The 25,315-nt window shown below is 54.8% G+C and overlaps 1 protein-coding gene across 1 annotated transcript; it reads right to left on the bottom strand.

Moving 5' to 3' along the window:
- Positions 1–3,641: 3,641 nt before the first annotated feature.
- Positions 3,642–9,820, bottom strand: AOC1 (amine oxidase copper containing 1). The gene is made up of 5 exons (XM_054593427.1): positions 9,768–9,820; positions 5,799–7,387; positions 4,626–4,911; positions 4,162–4,294; positions 3,642–3,995 (listed from the first exon to the last, which is right to left on the bottom strand). Exons 2-5 carry the CDS (start codon positions 7,381–7,383, stop codon positions 3,726–3,728), a joined length of 2,274 nt encoding a protein of 757 aa, XP_054449402.1. The 5' UTR covers positions 7,384–7,387; positions 9,768–9,820; the 3' UTR covers positions 3,642–3,725.
- Positions 9,821–25,315: the final 15,495 nt, after the last annotated feature.

Genomic DNA, 25,315 nt, shown 5'->3' on the forward strand with positions numbered 1-25,315 from the left:
AATGAAATGATACTGGAGGCGACACGTGGCGAACGGCTTCTTTCACTCCTTCACTGAGCAAATGCTTCACGAGGCCCATCCAGGTCGTTGTCTGTAGCAGCTCATTTCTTTTTACTGCCGACCAGTGTCCTGCGGTGCCCGAGTCTGTCCCGCGATGTCTCTGCTGAGGGACATTTGGGTCGTGTCCAGCCCGCCCTGGTGAACGCTCTACTGTGAGCAGGAGAGCGCAGGCTGCCGTGTGAACACGGGAATCCATATCTCTGGGCTGAATGCCCCCGGTATGATTGCCGGTCAGGCGGTAAGTGGTTTAGGGTTAGTTTTACTCATTTATCTAAAATAGAAATGAGAAATGCCAGGTGACAGGATGTGGTTTTGGAAACGGGCCCAGGACAGGGGCTCATGCAACGCGAGGTCACTCCTCTCAGGTGCGGTGACGAAGGGCAGACTCTCGCCCTGACTTGGAGAGCGGAGAGAACCGAAGAGGAGAGATCCGTGAGACAACTAATAGGCGTGCTCTGGGCAGCCGCCTGCCGCTGGCCACGCGTGTAGGATTCGGCCTCGACGAATCTCCAGTTGAGAACAACGTGTGGCGAATCGTGCCTTCTTAGCAAAGACAATGTTTTCTCCCATGATAACTTAGGGTTAAGTGTGTAATTGCTGCAATTTACATAAGCTAGGGTTGACTTCGAATGACGTATTATGGCCATGGGCATATTGATTGAATACTTATTTCCTTTTGGTGGGCAGAAAATGCTTTGTTTTATGGCTGCGCAGAACTGCCTGCTCTCTTGCTACATGACTCCTAGAAACAACCCAGGAAGCAGCCTGTCGTCTGGGCAACGGCTGAGGCTGGCTGGGGGTATAGGCGGCGGTCTTGGTGGACAGTGGTCCCCAGCAGGCCAAGCTAAGGCCTATCCTGCATTAGGTCACAAGTTAGGAAGCACAGGTAAGCACAGGTGGCTGCTGGTGGAGTGTGTCCATGGGGAATTTTTTAAAGGATTTTATTTATTTATTTTTAGAGAGGAGAAGGGTGGGAGAAAGAGAGGGAGGAAAACATCAATGTGTGGTTGTATCTTGTGCACCCCCTATGGGGGACCTGGCCCACAACCCAGGCATGTGCCCTGACTGGGAATCGAACCGGCGACCCTTTGGTTCACAGGCTGGTGCTCTATCCACTGAGCCACACTAGCCAGGCCCCATGGGGAAGGTTGAAGGACACCCAAAGGCCGAGGGGGATGGCAACAGAGGCTTGGTCCACAGGGCAACCTGGAGGGTTAGGCAAAGGCCACCGGCACCATCTCGATGACCTGCTCAGAGCCCCAGGAATTGATGGTTAACAGCCCTCCAGCAAGGACCCTTAAGCTGTAGAGGTTTGTCCTGTCTGTGCTGCCTTCAGGGCGGAAGGGCTGGCGGGCTGTTGTCAAGAAGTTCCGGCTCCCTGGCTGGCCAGGCGGGGCCATACCATCCCCCCAGACTTGAGGGCTGTCGGGGTCATAGAGGATCAGTCAGACTGTCGTGAGGATTCTAGGGTGCTGCTGTCCTGAGTCAGGGACTGGGCGCGGGTGGGACACCTGCTGGTCTTCTTTCTCCCACCTGAGGGCGGTAGAGAATGCTGGGGTCACATTCGGGCTTCCGGTCGGACCGGACTTCCAGCCCCTACAACAAGGTGACCGTCGAGGACAGCACCCCCAGGCTGCGCTGCTCTGTCTCTCTGGCCAGTGTCCCCACTGTGACCGTGGACGTCTGACGAGGGGGACTCCATCTTCCGCGACTGTGTGTCCTTTTGGACCCTGGGTTTGCATCCTGCTCAAAGCCAGGAGGGGCACCGAGAAAAGCCGTGGAAAGCAGACGCCAGGGACTAGAAGGGAAGTGGCCTCCTGCGAGGACCCGCGGTGACCCGGAGCTCATGAGAGGGAGACGTAACCTCTCTGGGGAGCTTGGGGATGCCTTCTCTGGGGGAGATGCAGGTTCTCTTGACATCTCATGGGGGGGGGTGTGGAGATGGTACTGTCGTAGCCAAAACCATGAGCAGGGCCAAGGGACAAAAACTGGACACAGCGGGGGAAGGGAGGGTATGAGGAGTAGGTGTCATTTGGAATTTGCGTTTCCTAAGCTGTCGGTTACTCTGTCACTCAACAAGCCCTGCGCTGGCCCTGGCCGGGCAGCTCAGTGGGTTAGAGCACTGGCCCGATACGCCAAGGTTGTGGGTTCAATGCCTGGTCAGAGCACATACAAGAATCAACTGATGAATGCGGCAATAAGTGGGACAACAAATCCCCCTCTCTCTCTGCTCCCCTCCCTCCCCCTCTCTAAAATCAATAATTTTTAAAAAAGCACTGCAGAGTGCCCCCTGCCTGCAGCACACAGTCACTGCGACAGAGTGTGAAGGTAGTAGGAGGCAGGGCCCTTGGGAGGGGCTTCGCCATGAGGGCAGAGCCTCCCAGGCAGGACTGGTGCTCTTACAGACTCTGGACAGCCCTCTCAGTCCTTGCGGACCGGCCCCTCACTCCTTCTGACGTGGGAGCGCACACAGAAGTGAGAAGCCTGCCAGCCAGGAGAGGGCCCTCCTGTGGCTTCGCTGGGGCCCGATCTTGGACTTCCAGCCTCGGGCACCGTGAGGGATGAGCTCCCGTTGATAAGCCCACTAGCCAGTGGTATTCTGTTAGAGCAGCCTGAAGGGACTAAGACGAGAGGGAGTCAATTTGATCAGTATCTTGTGTATCTGTCTTTTTTAAAAAAAGATCTTATGTATTTATTTCTAAAGAGAGGGGAAGGGAGAGAGAAAGAGAGGGAGAGAAACATCGACGTGAGAGACAAACATCGATCAGTTGCTTCCCATAAGTGCCCCAACCGGGGACCAAACCTGCAACCTAGGCATGCGCCCTGACTGGGGATCGAACCCGCTACATTTCAGTTGTGGGACAATGCCCAACCAACTGAGCCACACCGGTCAGGGCCGTAGGGTTTTTATAAATCAATATGAATATGTATATATACGCGCACTTCTAAATAAATGTATAGCCTCCTCTCTTTTATGAAAGGTAGCACACTGTGTCTATTGTCCTATACCTATTGTCTTTTTGTCCTTAGGTTTCTTCCCCGAATCAGTGCAGAGAGCGTCCTCATTCCTGTGTTTCTCTTAGGACCGCCTGGCACCGCCCTGCGCGGCTGTGCCGGAGTCTGTTCGGCTCTACAAGATCTCTCCCCCAGGTGGACGTTTGGGTCGTTTCCAGACTTTGCTGTTACTAAGTGCTGCCGTGACTCGCCGTGCACACATTGCTTTCCGTGTCTGTCGGTGGATCTCTGGGATCCACCCCTAGTCATCGGGTCCGTGTGTCGGCGGGGAACGGCGTGGGCGACTCTGCGAGGGCTTCCCATAGCGCCCCCCTGTGGCCGCACTGCTTCGCCCGCCCCTCGGTGACCCGGGGGCTTCCGTACAGGCTCCCAAGTGGTCGCGGTCCGTCTCAGACTTTCAAAACCGACCTGAGAGGTCAGGCGAGTATTGCGAGGGGCGCCGACTGCCTTAGCGATGGAGACCTCCCTGTCGGGTGGGGTGGACCGGAGTGGATGGAGGCCAAGGCCGTGGGTGCGTCTTGCCCACGGTGCCCCTCCCCCCGCAGGAAGCAGCACGTGGAGCTGAGCACTGAGAGGTTTATTATCTATCTCTGGGGCTGGGGTGGGGGCACAGGCTTCTAGTCAGGAGTTAGCTGGGGGCAGGGGACCCTTCACACAGGCATGTAGGTCCCGTTGAAGATAAGGGGGGGAGGGATCAAGCAGCGCCCCCTCTCCTCAGGGATCCAACGCTGGACGTAGTGGGGACCATTGACTCGAGGCCACACGACCACAGTGTTTTTGGATGCTGTGGACGGGTCCTCTGAGAAGAAGTTGAAGGGGCGGATGATGAAGCTCACAGAGTTTCCCGGGGTATCCGTGTTGGGGATGTCCTCTGCTTGGGGGATGTGCAGGAAGCCCAGCGTCACCCAGGCCACCAGATCCTGCGGGAGAGAGGGGCGGGCAGTGCTGAGGAAGCTGAGAGGAGAGGGGTGGGCAGCCCCCGCAAACCCCCCTGGTAAGGAATGGGCAGATCTGGTGATGAGCGCAGAGCCAGCCTGGGGCACGGCCGCAGTCTTCGTCTGGGGCTGGAAGAAGGAGGGGCCGTACCTCATTTCTAATGTTCTCGTTGTTGTGAAGAAACTCCTCAAAGACCACGGGCGGGTCCCAAGGGTCGTTCTGGTTATAGATGCTGCTGCTGTACAGCTCAGACTCCCGGTACTTGGTCACTGCCACGGGGTACCTGCCGGGCAGCGAAGCCAGGTGGCTCCGGGCACCGGGGGCTTCCCAGCCCCTCCCAGGGCACCGCTGCGGGGTCAGCGGTGTGTCTGTCCCCCGGCTGCGAAATTATCTCCTGGGAGACAGCCAGACTGACCGAGTGTCAGCCGGGGCTCCGGGGCTCAGAAAGGGCCTCCCCTCCCCCTCCCCGAACAGAGCCACGCCCTGGAAACCCACGCACATCCAGAAATGCTGCCACCCAGACTCAGAGTCTCACGGACAGAAACACGGACACACTGGACACGAAGATACAGGGAGGAGCCTCTAGCCCTGCTCAGCCTCCCGAGCCTCCTCACCTGGCCCAGGTGATGCCCTGCTCCTCCTTCCAGCCAGGGGCCAGCACCTGATGGGCCATGGAGTTCAGCTGCAGTCGGTAGCTGCGGTGGTGGCCCCACAGGTTCTTCTTGGGGCTGGAGAAGAGCAGGTGCTTGGGCAGAGGCCGTCCGAAGCGGAAGGCCGCCTGGCGCTCCTGGCGGTACCACGTCTGCTTTAGAGTCGGCTGCACCAGCCGGTCTTCCGGGCTCCAGGGGCAGGTGATGTTCTCCAGCTTCGTCTCCAGGCTCTGTAAGCTATTCTTGGTGCCTGCAGGTGGACCGGGGGACGCAGAATGAGAACCTGACACCCCGAAATGGCACACTCTCATTCTGTGCTGGGATCTCCGTCCCAGCTCACATCCAGCAGCGAACCTTCGGGGGCGAAGGGGGCCCTGGGGGCGGGGCGCAGGGAGCCAGCTGCGGGGCGGAAGGAGGAGGTTAAAAACAAAAACACAACAGAGGGACCAGAAGACAACTCCAGCTGATCGGTCACGGCGGCTGCAGTGATTCTGGCGTTGAGTCTGGGGAGTCCCTTTCGAGGCCTGCCTCCCAAACCCGCGGGCTGCACTGTGGTCCGCCAGAAGGGGCGGCCCTCTTCCCCAGGCGGGGCGCTGCCCACTGCCCTCCGCACCCAGGGGGTGCGAATGGGGCTGAGCCAGTGGGGGAGGGGAGGGGTGAGGAAGGGAAGCCACCTCTTTGGTCCTGGGGGCCTGCTGTGACACGTGATTTGGATGCCAGGCTAAATCCTGACACGATGCCTGTGCTGTGGGGACACCATTAACCCGGGACACACAGCAAGTGTTTTCGGTGATACCGCATTCATCGCCAAGTACCAGGCAGCAGCAACATGCCCTACACGCCCAGGCATTATCCTCTCCCCTACCCGGAGACCACTTTTCCACCCAGCCCCCAGCTAGGAAGTCCCCGGGGCCCCAGCGCAAGGACAGCGTCCCCGCTGCCACGTCCAAGGCAACACTGGGGCTCCGTTTGCTTGCCCCATTTTTCAGGGGCGCACAGCCGGCAGCTCTGCAGGTTTCAGAGGCAGGCTGGGCCCCCCTCCCCCCGAGCACATTCCTCCAGGGACTTGCACCGCCTCCCGCGAGTGGGAGTTAGCCCCCGGGCGGGGCCCTGTGGCCCGGCAGTGTCGGTCCTTACCTGCCACGTCCAGGTCGACGCGGTAGTGCACTAAGTGAGTGTGTATGTTGCCCAGCAAGTGTGTGTGCATGCGGGTCCCGTAGCGCAGCCCCTCGGGGGTGTAGAAGGTGGCGTGGACATAGCCTGAGGCGGATACCTTGGCCTCCATCACCCCGTTGGAGTAGAAGATAAAGTCCCAAATGTAGTCATAGTTGTAGACGGTGGAAGTCGTTCGCAGCACCAGCACCTGGCCCTCCAAGCCCCCGTAGAAGTTGAAGCCGCCATTGAAGTTGGAGTCAAAGTGACGCCGCAGGGGCAACCCCGTGGGCATCTCGAAGAGGCAGAGGGCTCGGGGGTAGCGGGTGGGGCCGTCGGAATCGTAGTAGTGGAAGGCGTCCAGGAAGGTGGCGGTGCTCGGGCAGTCGATGCCGGGGGCCAGCTCGTGGTTGACGGTGCCCAAGCCCCAGCCCAGGTCGAGGTACTTGGTCTGCATGCCCGCAGGTGTGTGGCCCCCGTACAGAGCCACCGCCTCCTGGATGCTCACCTCGTAGGCAATGCGCTCTCCGCCGAACTGCAGGTTCATGATCTGCAGCCCCGTGGAGGAGCGCAGCCGGAAGGCGAAGCTCCACCCGCCGTAGAGCACCGCGTTGCCCTCCAGCTTGTAGCGGGGGCCTTCGGGGTTGATCAGGCGGGGGCCGTTCACGGAGAGCGGGCTGGAGAATTCCCCCCGCGGCTTGTAGGAGGAGAAGAGGGGCTGCTCCTCCGTGCCCTCTGCCCCGCTGCCCTTGGCGAACGGGTCCTCCAGGATCACAGCGTCCACCTGCCCTTCCTCGTACTTCTGAGCCAGTTCTTCTGGGCTTCGGTAGAACTTCCCGTTGTACCAGACCTGCTCCACCGTCCAGTCCTCGGGATTCATGCTTTCGTGGTTCATGAGGAGCTCCAGCCCAGTGGGGTGCAGGAAGTAGCCTTCCACGGAGAGCTGCAGGATGAACCAGGAGCGGCGCTGGCCCGAGGCAAGGCCCCGAGGGGCCACGTCTGTGAACGTCAGGCATCGGTTCTCACAGTTGTGGAAGGAGAAGCCTGTGGTGTTAATGAAAAATTGGTGCAGGGGCCTGGTGACCTTCTGCAGGGCTTGGCTCAGGAGGGTAGTCTCCACCGAGGACATGGGCCTGGAGGTCCAGGACACCCGGTGCCCAGGCCTGGGGTGCAGCCTGCGCATATAGTGGGGCTGTGGCAGGGGCCCCACAACAAACTCGGTGATGTTGGGGTGCTCCTGGGCTCCGAAGAAGATGACGGCACGTGCCTCCCGGACGGGAAGCCTATGCCCGTGGTCCAGGAATTTCAGCACCCTGTGCTTCTTGGGCAGCAGCATCTCGATGAGGAACACGGAGTTCTTGGCCATGGTCAGCGTGCTGGAGGGCGCCAGCCTCAGCTCCTCCCGGGACCAGAGGAAGTCGTGCACAGCCTTCAGCTCTTTGACGCTCAGGTCCGCGAATACCGCGGCCTTGCTGCGCGGGGTCCCCCGGGCGGGCTTCGCCACGGCCAGCGCCTGCAGCAGCAGGACGGCGGCCGCGGCTGTGCCGAGGGCCAGGGTCTCTCGCCTCATGGCTCTAGAATACAGAAGAGATGAATTCAGTTGTTCTACGGGAGGACATGGGTGTCCACTAGACGGGGCGGGGATCCGCGAAGTCCCTTGGCCTGTAGTTTTCCTAGGCACAGCTCCCCCCGACCAACCAGCCAGGGGCCACCCTGGGGGAGCGGGGGCCCCACACGGCGCGGACCTGCGCTCTCCTCGCTCGTCTGTAAGCCTCGTGCAGCGCTGCAGGTTTTCCGCCCTGCCTCACCCCCCCATGGCCCCGTGGCTGTGCGCTACGTCAGCCCCGCTGCACCTCCCCCTGCACGGTGCTCAGCCAGGGCCTGGGACTCAGGGCGCCCTCTCCAAATGCCACTGAGCACTTCTTGTGTCCTGGGGTGGATGATACAGGGGTGCTGCGATACATCGTAAACCCCTCCCTGGGCAAGGTCACGCGGCAGTTGCGGCCCAGGCCTACGGCTTCTTTAGTGAAAGGTGTTTAAGCGGGCCTTGCCCCGTGTGCTCATCCGCTCAGATGAAGACACCTTTGAAAAGCAAGAGTGAGCCTCTTTTTCACCACCTCGGAGGGGTAACCAGCCTCCCGAGAGCACTCCATCTTGCCAATGGAACCCTGCCCTTGCTTTCTCGCATCCCCCAGTAATCCTCCTTAATTCCAGGTGTCTAGCTGAAACCACGAACAGTCATTCTCGGCAGCATTTGAGATCCTGCGTCCTGTCCCTCGTCATCAGATGAACCCCAACAAAAATCATCCACAGGTTTCTATATGCCGTACGTCGACACGGCTCTTAATGGCAGGACTACATGGTGGAGAGAGCAGAGTATTTTTTCACGGAGGTAAAATCTGCATGTGAAGGGCAGAAGGTCAAAGAGGGGGCACTGCAGCCAGGCTGCCCGGGCTCCTGTGCTCGTGTGTCCTGCCCCTACGGGACCAGACGTGTGGCCTTGGGCAGGTCGCTTCAACTCTCTGGACCTCTGTTTCCTCAAGGGAAATAAAAACCATAGTCCCTACTTCCCAGGGCGGCTGCGAGACACTGATTGGACAATAGGACGCGGTGCTTGGAACCTGCTTCCCTCCTGGGGAGCGCTTGAGAGCCCCCGGCCGCCCTTCTTTCTACAGCGGACTCTGCGCAGCTGCTCACTGACGCCAGAAGATTTAAAATGTAAGCAAGGGAGACCGATTTGGCTGAGATTAGGTGGTAAGCCTGGGGCTCCGACGGGGAGGACCAGGTGGCCAGTCCTGCGCCAGCCACTTTGCCCCTCTTGTGGGGCACACGGGCTACAGCTGCTTGACCCTCCAAGGCTCCCAGGAGGGCACCTCCAGGTGGGGCCACCCTAAGGGGTGATGCAGGCAGGTGCCCTTTCCCCTTCCATTTTGGGTGTGGGCGTGGTCAGAGTCTTCACATCATAGCCTGTCCCCCGCAAGCGGCCACAGCAGCCCCCCTGCAGTGCCAAGGCCGGAGACTCACTTGATTTTGTGCTGTCCAGCCTGAACCGACAGGCGAGACCTAGGGACATCGGGCAAAGCCAGAGCCAGCAGAGAGATCTGGGGTGAGCTCTGTTTTACTGTCCAATTGTGGTTCAGCCTCTCTTTATCTATTTCCTTTTAAATAGCCTTTACTTTTTAGAGCAGTTGTAGGTTCACCGCAAAATTGGGCAGAAGGCACAGAGATTCCCCCTCTATCCCCTACCCGCCCCCCACCCCCCACGCCCAGCTTTGCCCATTACCAGCAGCTGCTGCCGGAGGGGAGCGTTTGTCACAATCCACGAGCCTACACGGACATGCCACCATCACCCCAAGGCCATGGCTGACCTTAGAGGCCTCTCTTGGTGTTGCGCACTCTCTGGGCTGCACAGACGTATGACGACATGCACTCCCTGTTAGAGTCTTGTCACTGTGCTGACCTTCCTCTTTGCTCAGCTGTTCGCCTCCCCGCCCCCGGCCCAGCCCCCCCCGCCCCAGGCAACCCCAGGTCTCCACTCTCCTGCCTCCTCCAGGCGGCACAGGGCTGGGCTCGCCCCGTCTGCTGCCTTTTCAGACAGGCCCCTTTCAGCCAGGAGCACCCACGCAAGCTCCTCCACGCGTTTCCCCGGATATTGTTCTGCTCTGGAGAGGACTTGGCTAGTCCTTTAAGCTTATCTTCCCCGGGACAGGCCCGTGTCCAGGCTCTAAGCAGGCGGCTGGTGAGCGGACGATGGCAGGGACCCTGGCAGCCAGTCTGCACATCCACCTCCTCTCTGCGCCTTTTCTGTCGGGCCCCTGAGTGGCGGGCTGCGCTTTTCGGTCCTCCCTCTTGTGTGCTCTTCGTTTCTCCTGGCCCCTCACTCCAAACCTTTCTCCCCGCCCCCCACCCCAGCCACCTCCTTCTCCACACTCCCCGTGTCTCATCGGAGAATACCTGTGCGCTCTGCTCTGCTCACCTCTCCTCCGCCGTCAGTCTTCGCCCCGTCTCTTCCTGGAGCTTTAAGGCTCCCTGGGGCCCGCCCTGGAGGGAGGGGCAGGGTGAGGGCGGGGCCAGCCAAGGTGGGGCTCAGGGGGCACAGGGGCCTCCACTGCGGGCGGGGGTGGGCGCCGATGACTGATGAGGGGCTCTGGTTTCCGGGGAACCCACGTTGGGAAACGCCCCCGTCCTCCCCCGCTTCACAGCCCCATTCTCGCCTATTTGTCCCAACCGCACACACGTCCTAGGTGTGTTTTCTATCACTCAGCAAACTCTGAGGTGCCCTAATCTATTAAGGTAAATATTGAGTTTCAGAGGCCGGAGATAAGGACCGGGGGACGTTTACTAGCAAGCAGTCCCGGCTCACGGCCGGCCGCGCGGCGAGGGCGAGGGGCTGGCTGAGGCGGGCACCCGCATCAGAAGCCGGGAATTTATTTGTCTGGTTTTCGCTTTTGAGCGGGTGTGACTCTGTGCCAGTAACACTTCGTTCGTGGACATGGAAGTGCCAATTTCGCATAACTTTTACGTGTCCCGAAACTTCGTCCTCCTTTTGATTTCTTTCACTGAGCCACGCTGGCCAGGGCTGCCCCCGCTCTTTTGCCCAGTTCACCCCGCTCTTTCCCTGCTCTCCGCGCTCGGGTCTGCGCACTGGCCCCCAATGCTCAAGTTGACCTCGATTTCTGAGGTGTGATTTCTCCCTTCGTGGGGTTAATGATTGGTAGGTAGCTGTTACAGGGAGCACTTGGACAAAGATTGTGCCCTTTAACTTCTGGGCTGTCTGCCCTTTTTAAAGGAGCAGGCCCGGAGGCCTTGGGTGCGAACAGGTTGAATACCACAAGGACGCCCCGTGTGCGGGAGGAGCAGCGTCATCCGTGACGATCAATTCCGTGCCTGGGTTCCCGTCCAGAGACTGCAGCTCGCGGCTTCCCCGCGGCTCGACTTTGGTATTTCGTTTTCATGATGCCACAGCACATCGGAGGTCATGGATTAGATCTAGAAAGCAAGACTGTGTTCACGGAAGCACAGAGAGCAACGGCTCCCACGGGGGCCTGGGCGTGGGCGCGAGAAGTCCCTCAGTTAAATCTCCAGGCTGAACAAGCCAGTATCACGGCTTTCATCGCCGATGAGGAAGGGCCGGTTTACAAAGAGAAACCCCTGCTCTTTTTCCCAAGGCAGGGCCTCTGGTCCCCAGGGGCCCAGGCGGTGCGGATGTTTCGAGCCCAATAGCTCTTCGCTGCGGGGCTGCCCCTTCTGCATCCCATGACGTGGAGCAGCATCCGCGGCCTCTGCCCACTAGATGCCAGCAGGACCCCACGCCTGCCGCCCCCCCCGCACGCGTTTCATTCACTTTATGGCTGAGTCACATCCCCTTGTATATGTGCACAACTTCTTCTCTTTTAAGAGACTTTATTTACTTATTTTTAGACCGAGGGGAAGGGTGGGAGAAAGAGAGGGAGCGTAACATCGATGTGGGAGAGAAACATCGATCAGCGGTCCCCAGCCCAGGTATGTGCTCTGATCGGGAATCGAACCAGTGACCTTTCTGTTTGCGGGATGACGCCCAAGCCGCTGAGCCACACGGGTCAGGGTTGCACCACTTCTTTATCCATGCCCTATCAATGAACACTTCGGTTGCTTCCATATTTTGGCTATTGTAAATAATGCTGCAATGAACACAGGAAAACATAGATCTTTAGGAATAGTGCTTTTGTTTGCTTCCGATCCATACCCCGAAGTGCACAGGCTGGGTTGTATGGCAGTTCTATTTTTCATGTTTTGAGGAATCTCCATACTGATTTCCAGGGTGGCTGCACCAATCTGTACTCCCACTAACAGGGCCCAAGGGTTCCCTTTTCTCTGCACCCTCACCGGCATTTGCTATCGTTGTTGATTTTTTTTTTTTTTATGACAGTCATTTGGTGTTCACACGTCTGTCTCTTCTACCGCTTCCTGGAAGACGGGAAATATATTTTCATTTCTTTAAATATACAGGGACCAGTGCACAGTGTGGGTCCTTATGCTTTGTTTTCGGAGTCGAAGAATGAAAAGACCGTGTAGATGAAGGAAGTTAGAGAGGTCGGTGATGTGGGCTGTGAACGAATTCACAAAGAGAAGAAAGCGTAGAGAGTAAAGTTTTTATGCTGGGGTGTTGAAGCCGAGGCTGCAGTTTGTTCCGATGTTACCTTCTGCCTGCGGTTGCAAGGGGCAGTTCTGTTCTTGCTCCCAGCAATTTCTGAGCCGAGGGGCATTGAGCTTAGATGAGTAAAAGGGCAGTCATGTTCAATGAGGTCGCAGGCCTGCTAGGCACATGGTGGCCAAGGAGCAAAAGGGGCTGGCTTTGTCCTTTCAAGGGAGATGAAAGAAATGTCAGGAACCCACATGTCAGAAGAGTTTTGATTAATTGTTGTGTGGCATTCTAAAAACAAACAAACAAACATACTTGAAAGCAAACTTCAACCGGTTGTTCACCAGCTTTATTTACTTAATTGACTTACACCATTGTGTATGTTGAAGGTGTGGAATGTGTTGATCTTATACATTTACATATTGAATTTGACTGCTGCTGTCGCATTGGCCAGCACTGCCATCTTGTCACGTGATTACCCTTTCTTTTTCATGGTGAGAACATTTAAGATTTATCCTCTTAGAAACTTTCAAGTGTTTCACACAGCACTGTTATCTACAACCACAAAGCTGTGCTTTCGGTCCCCAGAACCTATTCATCTCTAACTGGAAGGCTGTACTCTTTGACCAGCGTCTCCCTATTTCTGCCACCCTCCAACCCCTGGTCACCACCGTTCTACTCTTCCTTTCCACAAGTTTTGCTTTTTAAACTCCATACATAAGCGAGGTCATGCAGCATTTGTCTCTCTCTGACCTGTTTCACTTAGTGTAATGCCTTTGAGGCCCTTCTGTGCGGTTGTAAAGGCAGGATTTCCTCCTTTCTCCTGTCCTAACACCATTCCAGTGCATAAGCTGCATTTTCCTTATCCAGTCGCCTGCTGAGGGACAATCAGCAGGTTTCCCTAGTGTGGCTATTGCGATATTGCTGCTGTTATCGAACAAAAGGACCCGTGAGGGAGAGGGGTGCCCAGAGGCAATTACTGAAACGACACCCCTCTTCCCTGGGGTCCCTCGGTTGTAGGTCCTTTCCCCGGCGCCCTTGGAATTATGGCTCTGAACAGCAGAGTTTGGTGAACAGGAAAGGAATTATTTATTCAAAGGTTATACAGTTTTGATTAATGGCTAAATGTCGCCCTTAAATCTCAAAATCCCCTTAAAACAACCACCAGCACACACACAGTCCTGCCTTCCCCCCTTTGCCCAGTCAGGCCTGCCAGGGGCACCGTCCTTCAGAAGCGAAAGAACAGAAGTCCGGGCTCGGCCAGGCAGGCCCCTTGCGGTTCTCAGCACCATCCGCCACGTCGCCGCGATCTCCAGCTCTTAGTCCATAACCCTGGGGCACCTGCTCATGGCCCACGAGCAAGAGTCCGTTCTCCCCTCTTTCTTCCCGCGTGGGCTTCACACTGTTCTCCCGAGTCTGTGTGCCTTTTTCTCTCCCGCAGGCGCCTGTCTCTCCTCCTCCTCTCCAGTTACATTCTGTATTAATTCTTTTAAATCTTCCTGAGTAGCTTCGGTGACAGGCAAAATAACCCTTTTTGCATTATGAGGACTGAAGCTATCCTGTTATTGACATGCAGAATGCCTCTCAATGGCCCTGCTCAAGGCTCCCATCCCTCATGGCAGCCCGCCCTGGGGTGGGGAGAATATAGTTTTCTTGGACACCCCAATCTCCGGCCCCATTACAAACACCCTTGGTGGGGGGGTGCCCTGGATGTGCCCGGTCACACTGCCACGAACACAGGAGCGCACATAACTCCTTCGGGCCCTATTTTCATTCCCTTCGGAAATACACTCAGAAGTGTGATTGCTGGGTCATAAAGCAGTTCTACTTTTAATTTTTTTTGAGGACCCTCCATACTGCTTCCATAGTGGCTACATTAATTTACATTCCCATTAACAGTGCAAGACGGTCTCCCTTTTCTCCACACCTTCATCAACACGTAGCTCGTGCCTTTTTGAGCACAGACAGGCCCACAGGTGTGAGGTGCTATCTGACTGGGGCGTTGATTCACATCCCATGGTGACCAGTGACGCTGACCACCTTCCCCACGCCCGCTGGCCATACCTTCTCTGGAAAAATGCCTATGCAGTTCCCCTGCCTGTTACTTAATCAGATTGGTTTTTGTTGTTGTTGTTGTTGTTATTGAGTTCTATGCGTTCTTGACATGTTTTTGATAATTAACCCTTTATCAGGTATATGACCTGCAAATATTTTCTCCCATTCTTTTTAAGTTGCCTTTTTGTGTGTGTGGTTTCTTTTGCTGCGCAGGCTTTTAGTTGGATACGGTCCTTCAACGAGGTCCCTGTTCATTAAGGTGGCCACGTAGCTGGGGTGTTGGGTGATCGAATCGGGGACAGGTCTTTCTGTGGTGTCACAGGCCCCTTGGGCAAGGACAGGCCAGGGTGGTGTGAGGCAGCCCGGCTGCTGGGCGCAGGACCAGCGTGGTCTCCCAGGCCGCACGTTCAGCAGGGCCTCCTGTTTAATGTTCTATTGGCACTGTCTTAAAGTCCCTAACTTCTGAATGAGGGGCCCCCCATTTCCGTCTGCCACTGCGCTCTGCAGCTTAGGTAGGGGGTTCTGGCTTTAGGAGGTCATGGGGGGCGGGGGCGGGGAGAGAGGGGAGGGCAGGCAGGCCAGCGCAAGCGGGGGGCGGGGCGGGGGAGGGTGAAGGTCGATGAAGCCGGGTGATGACAGGAAGGGGTGAGGCTGATGGCAGAGGGGCCTAGGCCAGGGATGTGGGGACAGGCTGCAGGCAGGTGGGGGGCAGCAACAAAAAGGTAACAAGTAACCGAGGCCAGCGGACTCTGGGCACGGTCCTGCCGCCTCCTCTTCCTCATCTTTGGTTTGCCCTTTTAGCCCTGTTCCCTATCCAAGGACGCTGCCCCGGGGCTGGTTTCCCAGGGTGTTGCAGGGAGGCTGGCGAACGGGGGAGTCTGAGGTTTGTGTTTTTGGGCAGGAAGCCCCGGGACTATTTGAAAAGCCATGCTCCAGTCCGCAGCCCGCCCGGAAAAGCAGGAGTCCCGAGCCTCTGGAGCTGTGCCCTGGGTGGTTCTTGCCCAGCTCAGGCTGCTGTGGTGGTGGTTGTCCTTCTTCTTCATCTTCATCATCATCATTTTTTGCTAAAAGCTGGGGGATTTTATAAATAGCAAGAAAAAGACCACCTATATTATCATACATTATCCACATCAGTAGAGGAATGGACGAGGCCCAGGCGAGGAGGTCAGACAACAGCCAGACCAAGAATCAGGGCCTTCGGCCCTGGCGGGGCTGGCCTGAGAGAGCGGCGGGGCAGGCTTCGGGGGCCCGGTTCCACGGGATCCGCGTCCCCCGCCAGTACGTGTCCTGCGCGCCACCCCCCAGCCGTCTCATTTGCTCCCCACCGGCATTTGGTACAGTTTTGTGTAACAAGTTGCCACCCGAGTGAGCTGTGCTGAAGGGCGGGGCTTGTACTGCGAGTTCTTGTTACAGGGAGGTGAGCCCGCAGCTGGGAATCTAAAGGAGGTGACGTTTAGGGGGTGCACCGGGCCCACCGGTCAGGTCTTCTCTGTAGTGAGGAGCGTCCCTTTCAACATGCGGGCCGCTCATGGAGGCCCGGGCACCTCCGTGCCAATAACTCTGTGCGCACGGTCTGGCTTAATCGTAAAGGTGACCCCGCAATCGGCCAGGCCCTGTGGCCTCCCAGCAGGTCTGGGGCAGAGCCGGGATTTGCACCTGGGTCTCTCAGGCTCCCAAGCCTGCAGGCATCCTTGCTCCCCTGTGGCAAGGTGACATCAAGGCCCTGAGGGGCAAACGAACACCTTTCTCTACAAGGGGCATGTCTGAGCCCCTTAGTCGTGGTGGAGAGCCCTTCCAAGTCCGTTTCTGAAGAAGAGCTTTTGTGTCCCTGTGAAGATGGGGGTTTGAGGAGGAGCCCCGGCACCTGGGAGGAGCATGCCACGCCTGTGTGTACATGTACGTATCTTTAAAAAATCTTCAAGTGTTATATCTTGAGTATATCTTTTGCCTTCTTAGTGGTATAATAACTTATCTGAGAAGGCGGGACCTAAATCTGAAATATTAGCTTTTTGGTAAGGATTAGACCTTTTTTTGCACCTAAATCAGTGCTTACTTTCCGATTTTCGGCCATGGACTCTGTCCAGGACAAACCCAGATTCCACACATGAGAGGCCTCCTCTTCAAAGCTCCCAGGCTCCGTCCTGGATGCGGGTCTCCGGCAGAGGAGGCAGCCTGAGGGCTCCTCAAGGTAACCGAACAAAAATGGAGCTTTGGCTGCTTGTTACCACAAAAGTCAAACTCAGGCAGCAGATGCTGGTGAAAAAGGAGAGATTTTTTTCAAGTGCCCCGTGATCTGGGAGAAGGGCAGGCTCCTTTCTCAAAGCCCATCTCCTCTGCAAGACCAAGGCAAAGCCAGAGTTCAGGGCTTCCGCTCCAACTGATAGTACCGTCCTTTGGAGCCTGCAGGCGGCTGCTAAGCAGAGAGTCCCCATTCGGGGGATGTAGCTTGTTCCAGCTGCTGTTCATTTCAGCCTCCCTCCAGGAACCTGCATGTGGAGCCCACGTGGCCGAGGGCCATGCAGCTGCTAGGGCTGAAAGGTTGTGTGGTCCTGGGGGAGAGGGCGCGTGCGAGCACACTGGCGAGGCGCGTCACCGGGTGGGCAAGAGAGCGAGAGGCGTTGCCTTGGGGCCATGGGCCTTGTGACTGCTAAGGCCACGTGGCCCAGGGAGAGAACAAGCGAATGCACTGTGCTAGTGCAAGTTGCAAGCCCGCAGGCCACGAGCCAGAGATAGAGAGAGACTTCCTTGCAGAGGCTGTGGGTCACACAGCTGCTAAGGCTACATGACCCTTGGAGAGAACAGGTCAGAAGAGGTCAGCGCACTGTGCCAGGGCAGGTCACACGCACGCGAGCCATGAAGAAGTGTGAGTCTTTCTTTGTTCCCCTGGGATTCTGTTAGTTTACGCGTGGGATGGGCCAGGTGCTTCCTCAGAATGAGCAATCAACTTTCCAAATGTTCCTTCGCACGCTTCGGGTGGGTCTCCCTCCCAACTAATCCTTTCATTCTGCAGGCTAGGCCGACAGGCCTCTGTGGTCCAGCACCTTCCCCTTCCCTCCCCGCCCCCCATTTTGACTTGTGTGGTGCAAGTGTCTGCTTTCCCCTGGTCCCACCCCCAATCTGGACGCCAGGACGGGCAAGGGATTGGCTTTTTGTATCCAGTTAGCTTTTCCTGTGTCTAGGCCCTATCCATTGATAAGCTTTCTGCACGCTCAATGTAGGAACCGCCTCCCGCCACCGTCCTGGCCAATGGGGGAGACTCCCTGGGCTGTGACTGACCGTCCACCGGTGACAACGCCCATGAAGGACCAACCGTGCACCCAGAGGGACGCCTGCTATTTCTGCAAACGAGAAGCTTCCTTGCTCATGTAGGTTGGCTGGAGTCTAGGGGGTTCCCTGGAGGGATAGTGCTTCCCAGCCCCCAGCACAATGGCCTCGGCCCCGCAGGCTGCCTTTGCCATGGACACAACCTGAGGCTCTTAGACTTGCACGATTTAATGAACCACTGCTTTTCGTTGGCCTCCACGGCTTATGAGATTTACAAGCGCTCAGGGTAGAAAAGCCTTTTTTTTTTTTTTGCAGTAAGGCTCTGTCGTTATCCAGACAAGCAAGGTGCTGGCCATGCTTCCCCTGAGTGGTCACGAATGAGCACATCTTCTCCCACAAACTCACGACTCAACTGTCAGGACTTTTCTCTTGTTAGTGTCTTCAGGTTGGGCCACATGCCCTGGTAGGAAGAAGGCTCTTAAATCAAGTTTCTAGGGCAGCACCTAATTGGTTTCCACACGTTCTATTCTGAGCATCCAGATTCCGCCCACGTGCTTCAGGCAGACTCAACCCATGGGCTTCGGGCAGAAAACGTCACGTCGGGAATCAGGGGCAAGGCTGACCTGAAGGCTCTGGAGTCCCGGAGGAATCCCGCGCCACCTGGGATCCAGCGAGAGTTCTCTACCAGGTAATGGAGTGACAGGAAAATGAATTCTATTCTGAGCAGGAAAAGGGAACCGGCATTGCCGTGGGCTGGGTCGAGCTGGGTAAACTTTTAAGAGACTGTTCCCTGGGACATCCTCAGGTAAGAAGCTGGGAGATGTAAACACACCTGAGCCAGTCCTGACCTCAGTATTTACCGCCTAGTCGGGGAGGGAAGGCAGCTACAAAGAACACACCGTTCTTGAAGAAACAGGGTTTCTACTTAGGCAGGGAAGGAAACCCCCTGTAAAAATGGGGGCTTCCGAAGGGAGGAAAGGTTGTCTACTTGAGAAAGGGCTGTAAACACACGTGGGGCAGGTCTCCCAGTCAGGTGGGGTGTGCCAGGTGCTGCAGGAAGGCGGGGGAGGGGTGCCTGGGGCAGCCCTTGGAGGTGGAGGTCGAGACACTAGGTGCGGAAGGCCTGGGGGTGGGACTGGCTTTGCAGATAGGGGGACCCGTAGAGGCCACATCTCGGCTAGTCTAGGGGATCTGACACTCCCCAAGTCCGAGTTCAAGGACCACTGCTCATGAGGGTGTGTCTTTTCAGTTGGCCAGAGCACAGCTCCCTTCTCATTGGCTGTTAGAGAGTGAGCGGCAGGCAGGTTGTCCATAGGCTATAAGGATATGGTCACTCCACACTCTAAGCCCCGCCTTCTCACCCTAACTGCAAACAGCACCCCCTCCTGTTGGGGTCGCAGGGCTTCGCGGAGTTTCAAAGCCGCTTTGTTCTCCTGGTTTCAGTTTCATCGCACCAAGCTCGAATACGTGTTTGCTGTGCACAGGCTCTATTCCTGCATGGCAGGGACAGACAGGGATCCCTTAAGCCCTTGAGGATGGCACCAGCCTTCTAAATTCTGCTCATCTCTTAACAGGCCTCCAAACCACGTGACCCCTTAGGAATTCAGCGATGGAATGGGAGTTCGTACCTTGGGAATATTTCTAGCTACTGTATTTCTTTACTTCATCCAGTCCTCCTGTCTAGCCCCGGCTTTTTTTCTTTTTTTCTTCCCCCCTGCATTTTCCATTATTTCTGGCTTCAAACATTTCTGGAACTAGGGGAGTCCCAGATGTTGGTTTTATTTTCTTCTGCAAAGTGCTGCTGGGCATACGAATTTCTCTTTTTAAGGTTGTGCTCCTCCATTTTGGGGGGTGCATTTCCTGCTTGCTGAGGCCCCTGGCAACTGGGGTGCCTGGCTGGGATGTTCCTGTGCCCTTGTCTATTACGGTAACGGGACACACGGAACCTACTCCCAGTGTAAAACAAGGACTGTACAACTTAAAGGAGGTGGTCGTTTAGCTTCCCCTCTTAGATGTGGGCTATGTTTCTAATTTTCAAGTCAGATCACAATCGGTGACCTCCTGCCCAGTCGCTATCCCCCTTCGATGAAATCTGCCTTCTTGGCGTCCCAAGGGTTTGTCTAGAGATCTTTGAACCTGGCAGAATTTTGAGTTCTTCACTTTTCTTTTTAATTGTAAAATATAACATATATACAAATGAACGATAAACATATAAATATGGTTCTATGATTACGTATAAATCAAACATACACCTCCAAATCAAGAAATAACTCAAAGTCCCAGAAGCACCCCCATTGTCTAATAAGGACCCCTCCTTTCTTCCTCACCCCTCAAGTGACCCACACAATGGCTCATGTGAAAACCACTTATTTGCGTTTCTTTAGATTATAGTTTTGCAATCTATGTATGCATCCCTAAAAGATATAGATTGGTTTTGCCTGTTTTGAATTTTATATACATAGAATTACCAAAGGTATGTTTTTGTGTCTTGCATATTCTGCTCAATTTAGTTGTGAGTTGTGTATTGTGATGTAGTTTTCTACCCTGGGAATTTGCAACAATTTGTATCCATTCTGCAGAAGATGGATATTAGGCTCCTTTCTGGTTCAGGGCTTGAAGAACCGTGTTTCTACCAACCTTTTTGTAGAAGTCAGCTGGTGACCCTGTTCACCTGGGTGCATAGCTCAGAATGCAGTGGAGCGGCCACAAGCCTTATCACCGACGAGTTCATGCGTGGTTTTCAGAGTGGTTCTTGCAGGCATGCGGAATGGCTTCCTAGTGAATCTGCAGACATGTCTCATGGGCTGGGGCGGGGGCAGGACCAAGCCAACACCTCTGGATGCTCAGGCAGGGCGGGCTGTGACGGGGCTGCCGCCAGCTCCTGACTGGGATCTCTGGTCTAATTCGGGGGTTTGGGGGACGGAATAGCACAATTCTGACCAACTGGCTCAAGCAGTGCAGGTGGCGTGGGGTTACACACAGTGCCAGACACAGAGAAGGTATTAATAAATATTTGTTTGATAATGCATTAGTAATTTTCAAAGAATTGTGTGAAAAATCAATTTTTTTCTTTTCTGGTCTCTCCCAAAGAAAACTCTTTGTCGCCACTAGGCGGCGGTGTAGCCCACATCTAGATGCTTAAAAGGGGGGACTTCAGAGATGGCACCAGGCATTTGACAACTTAAATTCAATCTTGTTTTCCAGTCTGTCTTTGAACGCGTTAGTCATTAGGTTTAAAAAACGCATTGTCGCCCTGGCGAGTGTGGCTCACTTGGTTTGCCCTCTGATCTGGTCCCAGCGCACAGATTCCGGGCGTGCAGGCGGCAACTAAAGGACACTTCTCTCTCACATTGATGTTTCTTCATCTCACTTCCTCTGTCTCTAAAAGCAGTGAGAAAATGTCTTTAGGCGAGGATAAAAAACACAGACAAACCTCACACACAGCCATGCTCTGGCCGGTTAGCTCGGTTGGGTAGAGCATCCTCCTGATCTGTCCAAAAACTGTCAGTTCAACAGGGCATGGTGAATGCATAACTCAGTGGAACAACAAAAATCAATGTTTCTCTCTCCTTTCCTCTCTCTTTCGCTAAAATCAATACATAAAAAAATTAAAAAAATATTGTCATAAGAACCATTGGCAAACTAACACTGAAATAAAAATCCTGGTGAATTACTTTCCTCCTCAAACTAGAGATGCCATGATTTTCTCTCCTACAGTGTTTCTCAAAGTCCTTTTATGGCCCGACTGGGCACACATTCTTTCCATTCTTCATTCAGATAAGTGAATATCAACTCAATTTGCCTTTCTGCTCAGAAAAAGTCTTTTGTTGCCCGCATCTGGCAGCCTCCGTTGTTGAACGCATCTGGCGGATCAGAGCCTCTCAGACGCCCGCTCCCTCTCCTCTGACCCTCCACAGGCCTCCCCCACAGCCCCTCCCCAGCTCTGTCTCACTGGGGGACCCTCCCTCCTTCCCGGCAGCCTCAGAGCCCTGGCTCTTTGGTTTCCTCTTCTGTGGGAAATCAGATGTTACGACACCCCTGCCTTTTTTTTTTTTTTTTTTTTTTTTTTAAAATCTAAAGGCTATTTCATTATTTCCAAATACAGCTCCAACTACAGGCCTTGAGGTTCCTGTTTCTATGGGGAAATGAATATAGGGAACTAGAAATGACCTCGAGATGTTAACGCAGAGATAGGCAAATAACTTTTCCTTGTTGGTAACTTCTCATTATCTATGTATCATTTTAAATTATCATCATAGTAAAACCGACCCCTCCCTGCCCTGTACCGTTCTGTGAACTTTCACACATGTACGGATTCGTGTAACCAACACCATGCTCTGGATAAAGAACAGTGTCCTTACCCTCAAAAAAACTCCCTGCACTACTATTTCTCTTTCAGTCACACTGAGATGCTGCTCTATGGCACTCAATAACCTCCACCAAAAAACCCCGTTCTGCTACTTCCCCTGGCGCTGACAGTGTCTGTTTGGATCGCTCTTCCCCAGGGGTCCCGGGTCATCTTTATTTGGCTGTCCTCACGACTCCCTTCTTTGGTCTTCAGCAGTCTGAGTATGATATGACTGGGCTTATCCTTTGTGGCATTAGTCCCATTCAGGGTTCACTGAGCTTCTGGAGTTTGTAGGTTCATGTCTGTGCGAAGTATTCGTAGTTCTTCACACGCAGACAAAAGTAATTGTTCCGGGTATTTTTCAAACGCCTCTTCCGATGTTCTTTCCACATTTGCCTGGCCTTCCCTGGGCCCCACGGGGCTGTCTTCCATGGATCACATCCTCGGGCTCTCCTGTCCCATGACTTCCTGTTCGGTGTGGCCAATAGGGACACAGGCGGGATCTCCGAGGGGCGTGGTGTCAGGTGTTTCTTCCCAGGATCCCTCCTGGCCAGGGCCGGTCTCGCCAGCTGCACTCCTCTGGGACACCCCAAGCGAGGCACCATCACCGGCCCTGTGCTCTGTCTCTGGCCGAAACGCTGGGATCCCTCCCTTTGCTCCTCCATCGCCCCCGGGGCTGATCACACCCTCCCTGACCGACCTTGGTCACCAGCCCTGGTATGACATTGTGTCACTTACAGTTTTCCTTACCCTTTGCTGCTGTGTTAGTAAATAGTCCTTTTACCCACTTTGAGCCACCTGTTTTCTGCTTGGATCTCAACAGAGGGAGGGTTTCCGGGGGACCATAATTAGCTGTACTCTGACCGCCACGGCCAGGCTGCCTCCCATTGGCCTTTCGGGGTCCGGACCCTTTTCCAGGTTGCGCATCCCGAAGCCAAAAGGTCCATTTGATGGTCACTGATGATTTTCACGCTAATTGATATAATGAGTAGCTTTTGCATGAGACATTGTTTTTATACCTTTGAAGTTAACTCAAGAATAGGAAGTCCAGATGTGTGTTTATTTATTTATTTTTAGAGAGAGAGGAAGGGAGGGAGAAAGAGAGGGAAACATCAATGTGTGGTTGCCTCTGGTGTGCCCCCCACTGAGGACCTGGCCCGCAACCCAGGCCTGTGCCCTGACCGGGAATCTCCCCGGCGACCCTTTGGTTCTCAGGCCGGCGCCCAATGCACTGAGCCACACCAGCCAGGGCCTAATGTGTATTTGTTACTGTGATTATATCGTTCATACAGAAGGTGGTATAAAATGTGTATGTGCAGTTTCAATAATAATAGCGCTGAGTCCGCCATCTAGGTTAAGAAGAGCGGTGGGCCCCGCCCTCTGAGCGGTTCTCGGCAGGGGCCTCTCTGGCCTCCCCGCTGGGCCCTGCCCTGGGAACTGCCGGCCGCCTTCCCCGTTTTTCACCTCCCCACTTCTCAGTTTGGAGATACGCAGGCGTAGCACAGTTCTTGGCTCTGAAGAACCGAGGGGTGCGTGCAAAGCGAGGCACGCCGGGAGGGGTCAGGCTGGCATTGCTGCGCCGGCGTCACGCGCTGGGTCCCGCTTCCTTGCGCGTTGTAGGCACCCCTCCTGCGGGCGGTCCGCACGCCGAGGGGACTGTGAGCGCCCCGTATTCGGGGCGGCAGGCAAGGCTGTATTGCGGGCCAGAAGCAACATGGCCAGGGGGTCCTGTGACGCTCCGGACTGGACTGGGCCAAAGCAGAACACTTCGGGGGCAGGAGACAGGGGTGTCCTCAGCGTGTCCCCGTGGGGATACGGTACGGAGGGGACACGCACAGGGTCCAGATAATTCAAGTGAAACAAGAGCTTGGCCGTCTCTCCCCTTGCTCGGCGCTGGTTGGTCACACCCCAGTTTTTCTCCTCTGATTCTACTTTCTCCACGTCGCCCAAACAGCGCTCCTTCTTTAAAGATATAGAACCAGGTTTGCCTCGGCTACAATCAGGTTGTGCTTTCTAGCGTCTGCGCTGGGATGCCCCCTCTTGAAGTGATGGATTCTATCCATAAGATACTGACTGGACAGACTTAGCTCTCATTATTTTTGAGGTGAAATCTTATTACTTCCAGTGATGTCTGGCTGTGGCAGAATATGTAAAATAACCCCAGTTTCTTTCTCACATAAACATCCAGGCTCTACTCACCTCCTCTCATGGACACGCCAACGTTATGACTAAATTATAGAATGATCAGCTGGATACCCACCTGCAGTCTCGCTGAACGGAGGTCCTACATCTGAAGATATAATGGAGATGCCATTGGAGACGGGTAGGAAGGGCAGAGGTTCAAAGGGGCTGAACCCACGCCCACATGTGGTGGTTGAGAATGAGTACGGGGGATATCTCAGCTGCAGAAGCCCCCCTGAGGAGCGAGGGGTCTCAGCCTCCCCCCCGGGGCCCGTAGCCTGGAACACCAGTGCTGGGAAGAGGCGCTTGCATAACACTTGGCTGCGAACGTCAGCGGGGATGCCACGTGAGAGGGAAGGCTGTTGGAAACCTAGGCGTCCTCTTAAATGGCCCGCGCACAGACCCACTCACAGGCACTCGCCTTGGGCTCCAGCGGAGGGACAGTGGCTGAGGGAGAAACGTGCAGGGAGAAACTGAGTTGTGCGGATTCAGGGTGACGGCTGGAGAGATGGCCACCATTGTCCCTGTGTTGAGTCCTCCCCCTGCAGGGCCAAATTTGAACCTGTGTTAGCTTAGTGAACTCTTCTGGCTCCGCCCCGAGGACCTTGTGAGACCCCACCCCACCCCACCGCACTGCAAAGGTCTGCAGACCCCAGGCAGGTGGCAGCCGTACCCTGAAACTTCCGCGCAGGACGAATTAACATTGTTCAAATGCCCATACTCCCTGAAGCGATCTGTAGATTCAGTGCAATTCCTATCAAATGCCAATGATATTTTTCACAGAACTAAAACAAGTAACCCTAAAATTTATGTGGAACCACAGGGACCCCAAATAGCCACAGTAATCTTGAGAAAGATGAACAAAGTTGGAGATACTGTGCCACGTGCTATCAAACTATACTGCATGGCTATAGTAATCAAACAGCATGGCACTGGCACAAGAACAGACACACAGATCAATGGAACAGAATAGAGAGCTCAGAAATAGACTCATGCCTATATGGTCAATTAATCTATGGCAGGGGATTAAAAAATATAAGAATATACAACGGGGTAAAGACAGTCTATTCAGTAAATGGTGTTGGGAAAATTGAACAGATACATGCAAAAAAATGAAACTAGACCACCTTCTTCCACCACACACAAGAATAAACTCAAAATGGATTAAAGACTTAAAAACGTAGGACTGGAAACCATCAAACTCCTAAAATAAAACAGGCAATGTAGCCCCTCACATCTCTTAGCAATATATATATTTATTTTTAATATATCTCCTTGGGTAAGGGAACTAAAGTAAAAATAAACAAACAGGACTCTAGGAAACTGAAACGTTTTTGCACAGCAAAAGAAAACACCAACAAAATAAAAAGACAACCTACAGAATGAGAGACGATAGTAACCAGTAATACATCTGATAAAGGGTTAATATCCAAAATTTATAAAGAACTCATACAACTCAACACCAACCCCTCCAGAACAATCCAGTTAAAACATGGGAAGAAGAGCTGAGTAGACACCTCTCTAAAGATGACA

The sequence above is a fragment of the Pteronotus mesoamericanus genome, unplaced genomic scaffold (genome assembly GCF_021234165.1).
Source record: "Pteronotus mesoamericanus isolate MK-2021 breed Mesoamerican mustached bat unplaced genomic scaffold, CSHL_Meso_final scaffold_409, whole genome shotgun sequence".
Taxonomy (NCBI): Eukaryota; Metazoa; Chordata; class Mammalia; order Chiroptera; family Mormoopidae; genus Pteronotus; species Pteronotus mesoamericanus.

Excerpts from the sequence above, each read along its gene's own strand:
- AOC1 (XM_054593427.1), bottom strand. The coding sequence starts at position 7,383 with ATGAGGCGAGAGACCCTGGCCCTCGGCACAGCCGCGGCCGCCGTCCTG. Across the intron at positions 4,912-5,798 it reads CGTCGACCTGGACGTGGCAG|GCACCAAGAATAGCTTACAG; the intron begins GTAAGGACCGAC and ends GTCCACCTGCAG. Across the intron at positions 4,295-4,625 it reads CAGGGCATCACCTGGGCCAG|GTACCCCGTGGCAGTGACCA; the intron begins GTGAGGAGGCTC and ends GCTGCCCGGCAG.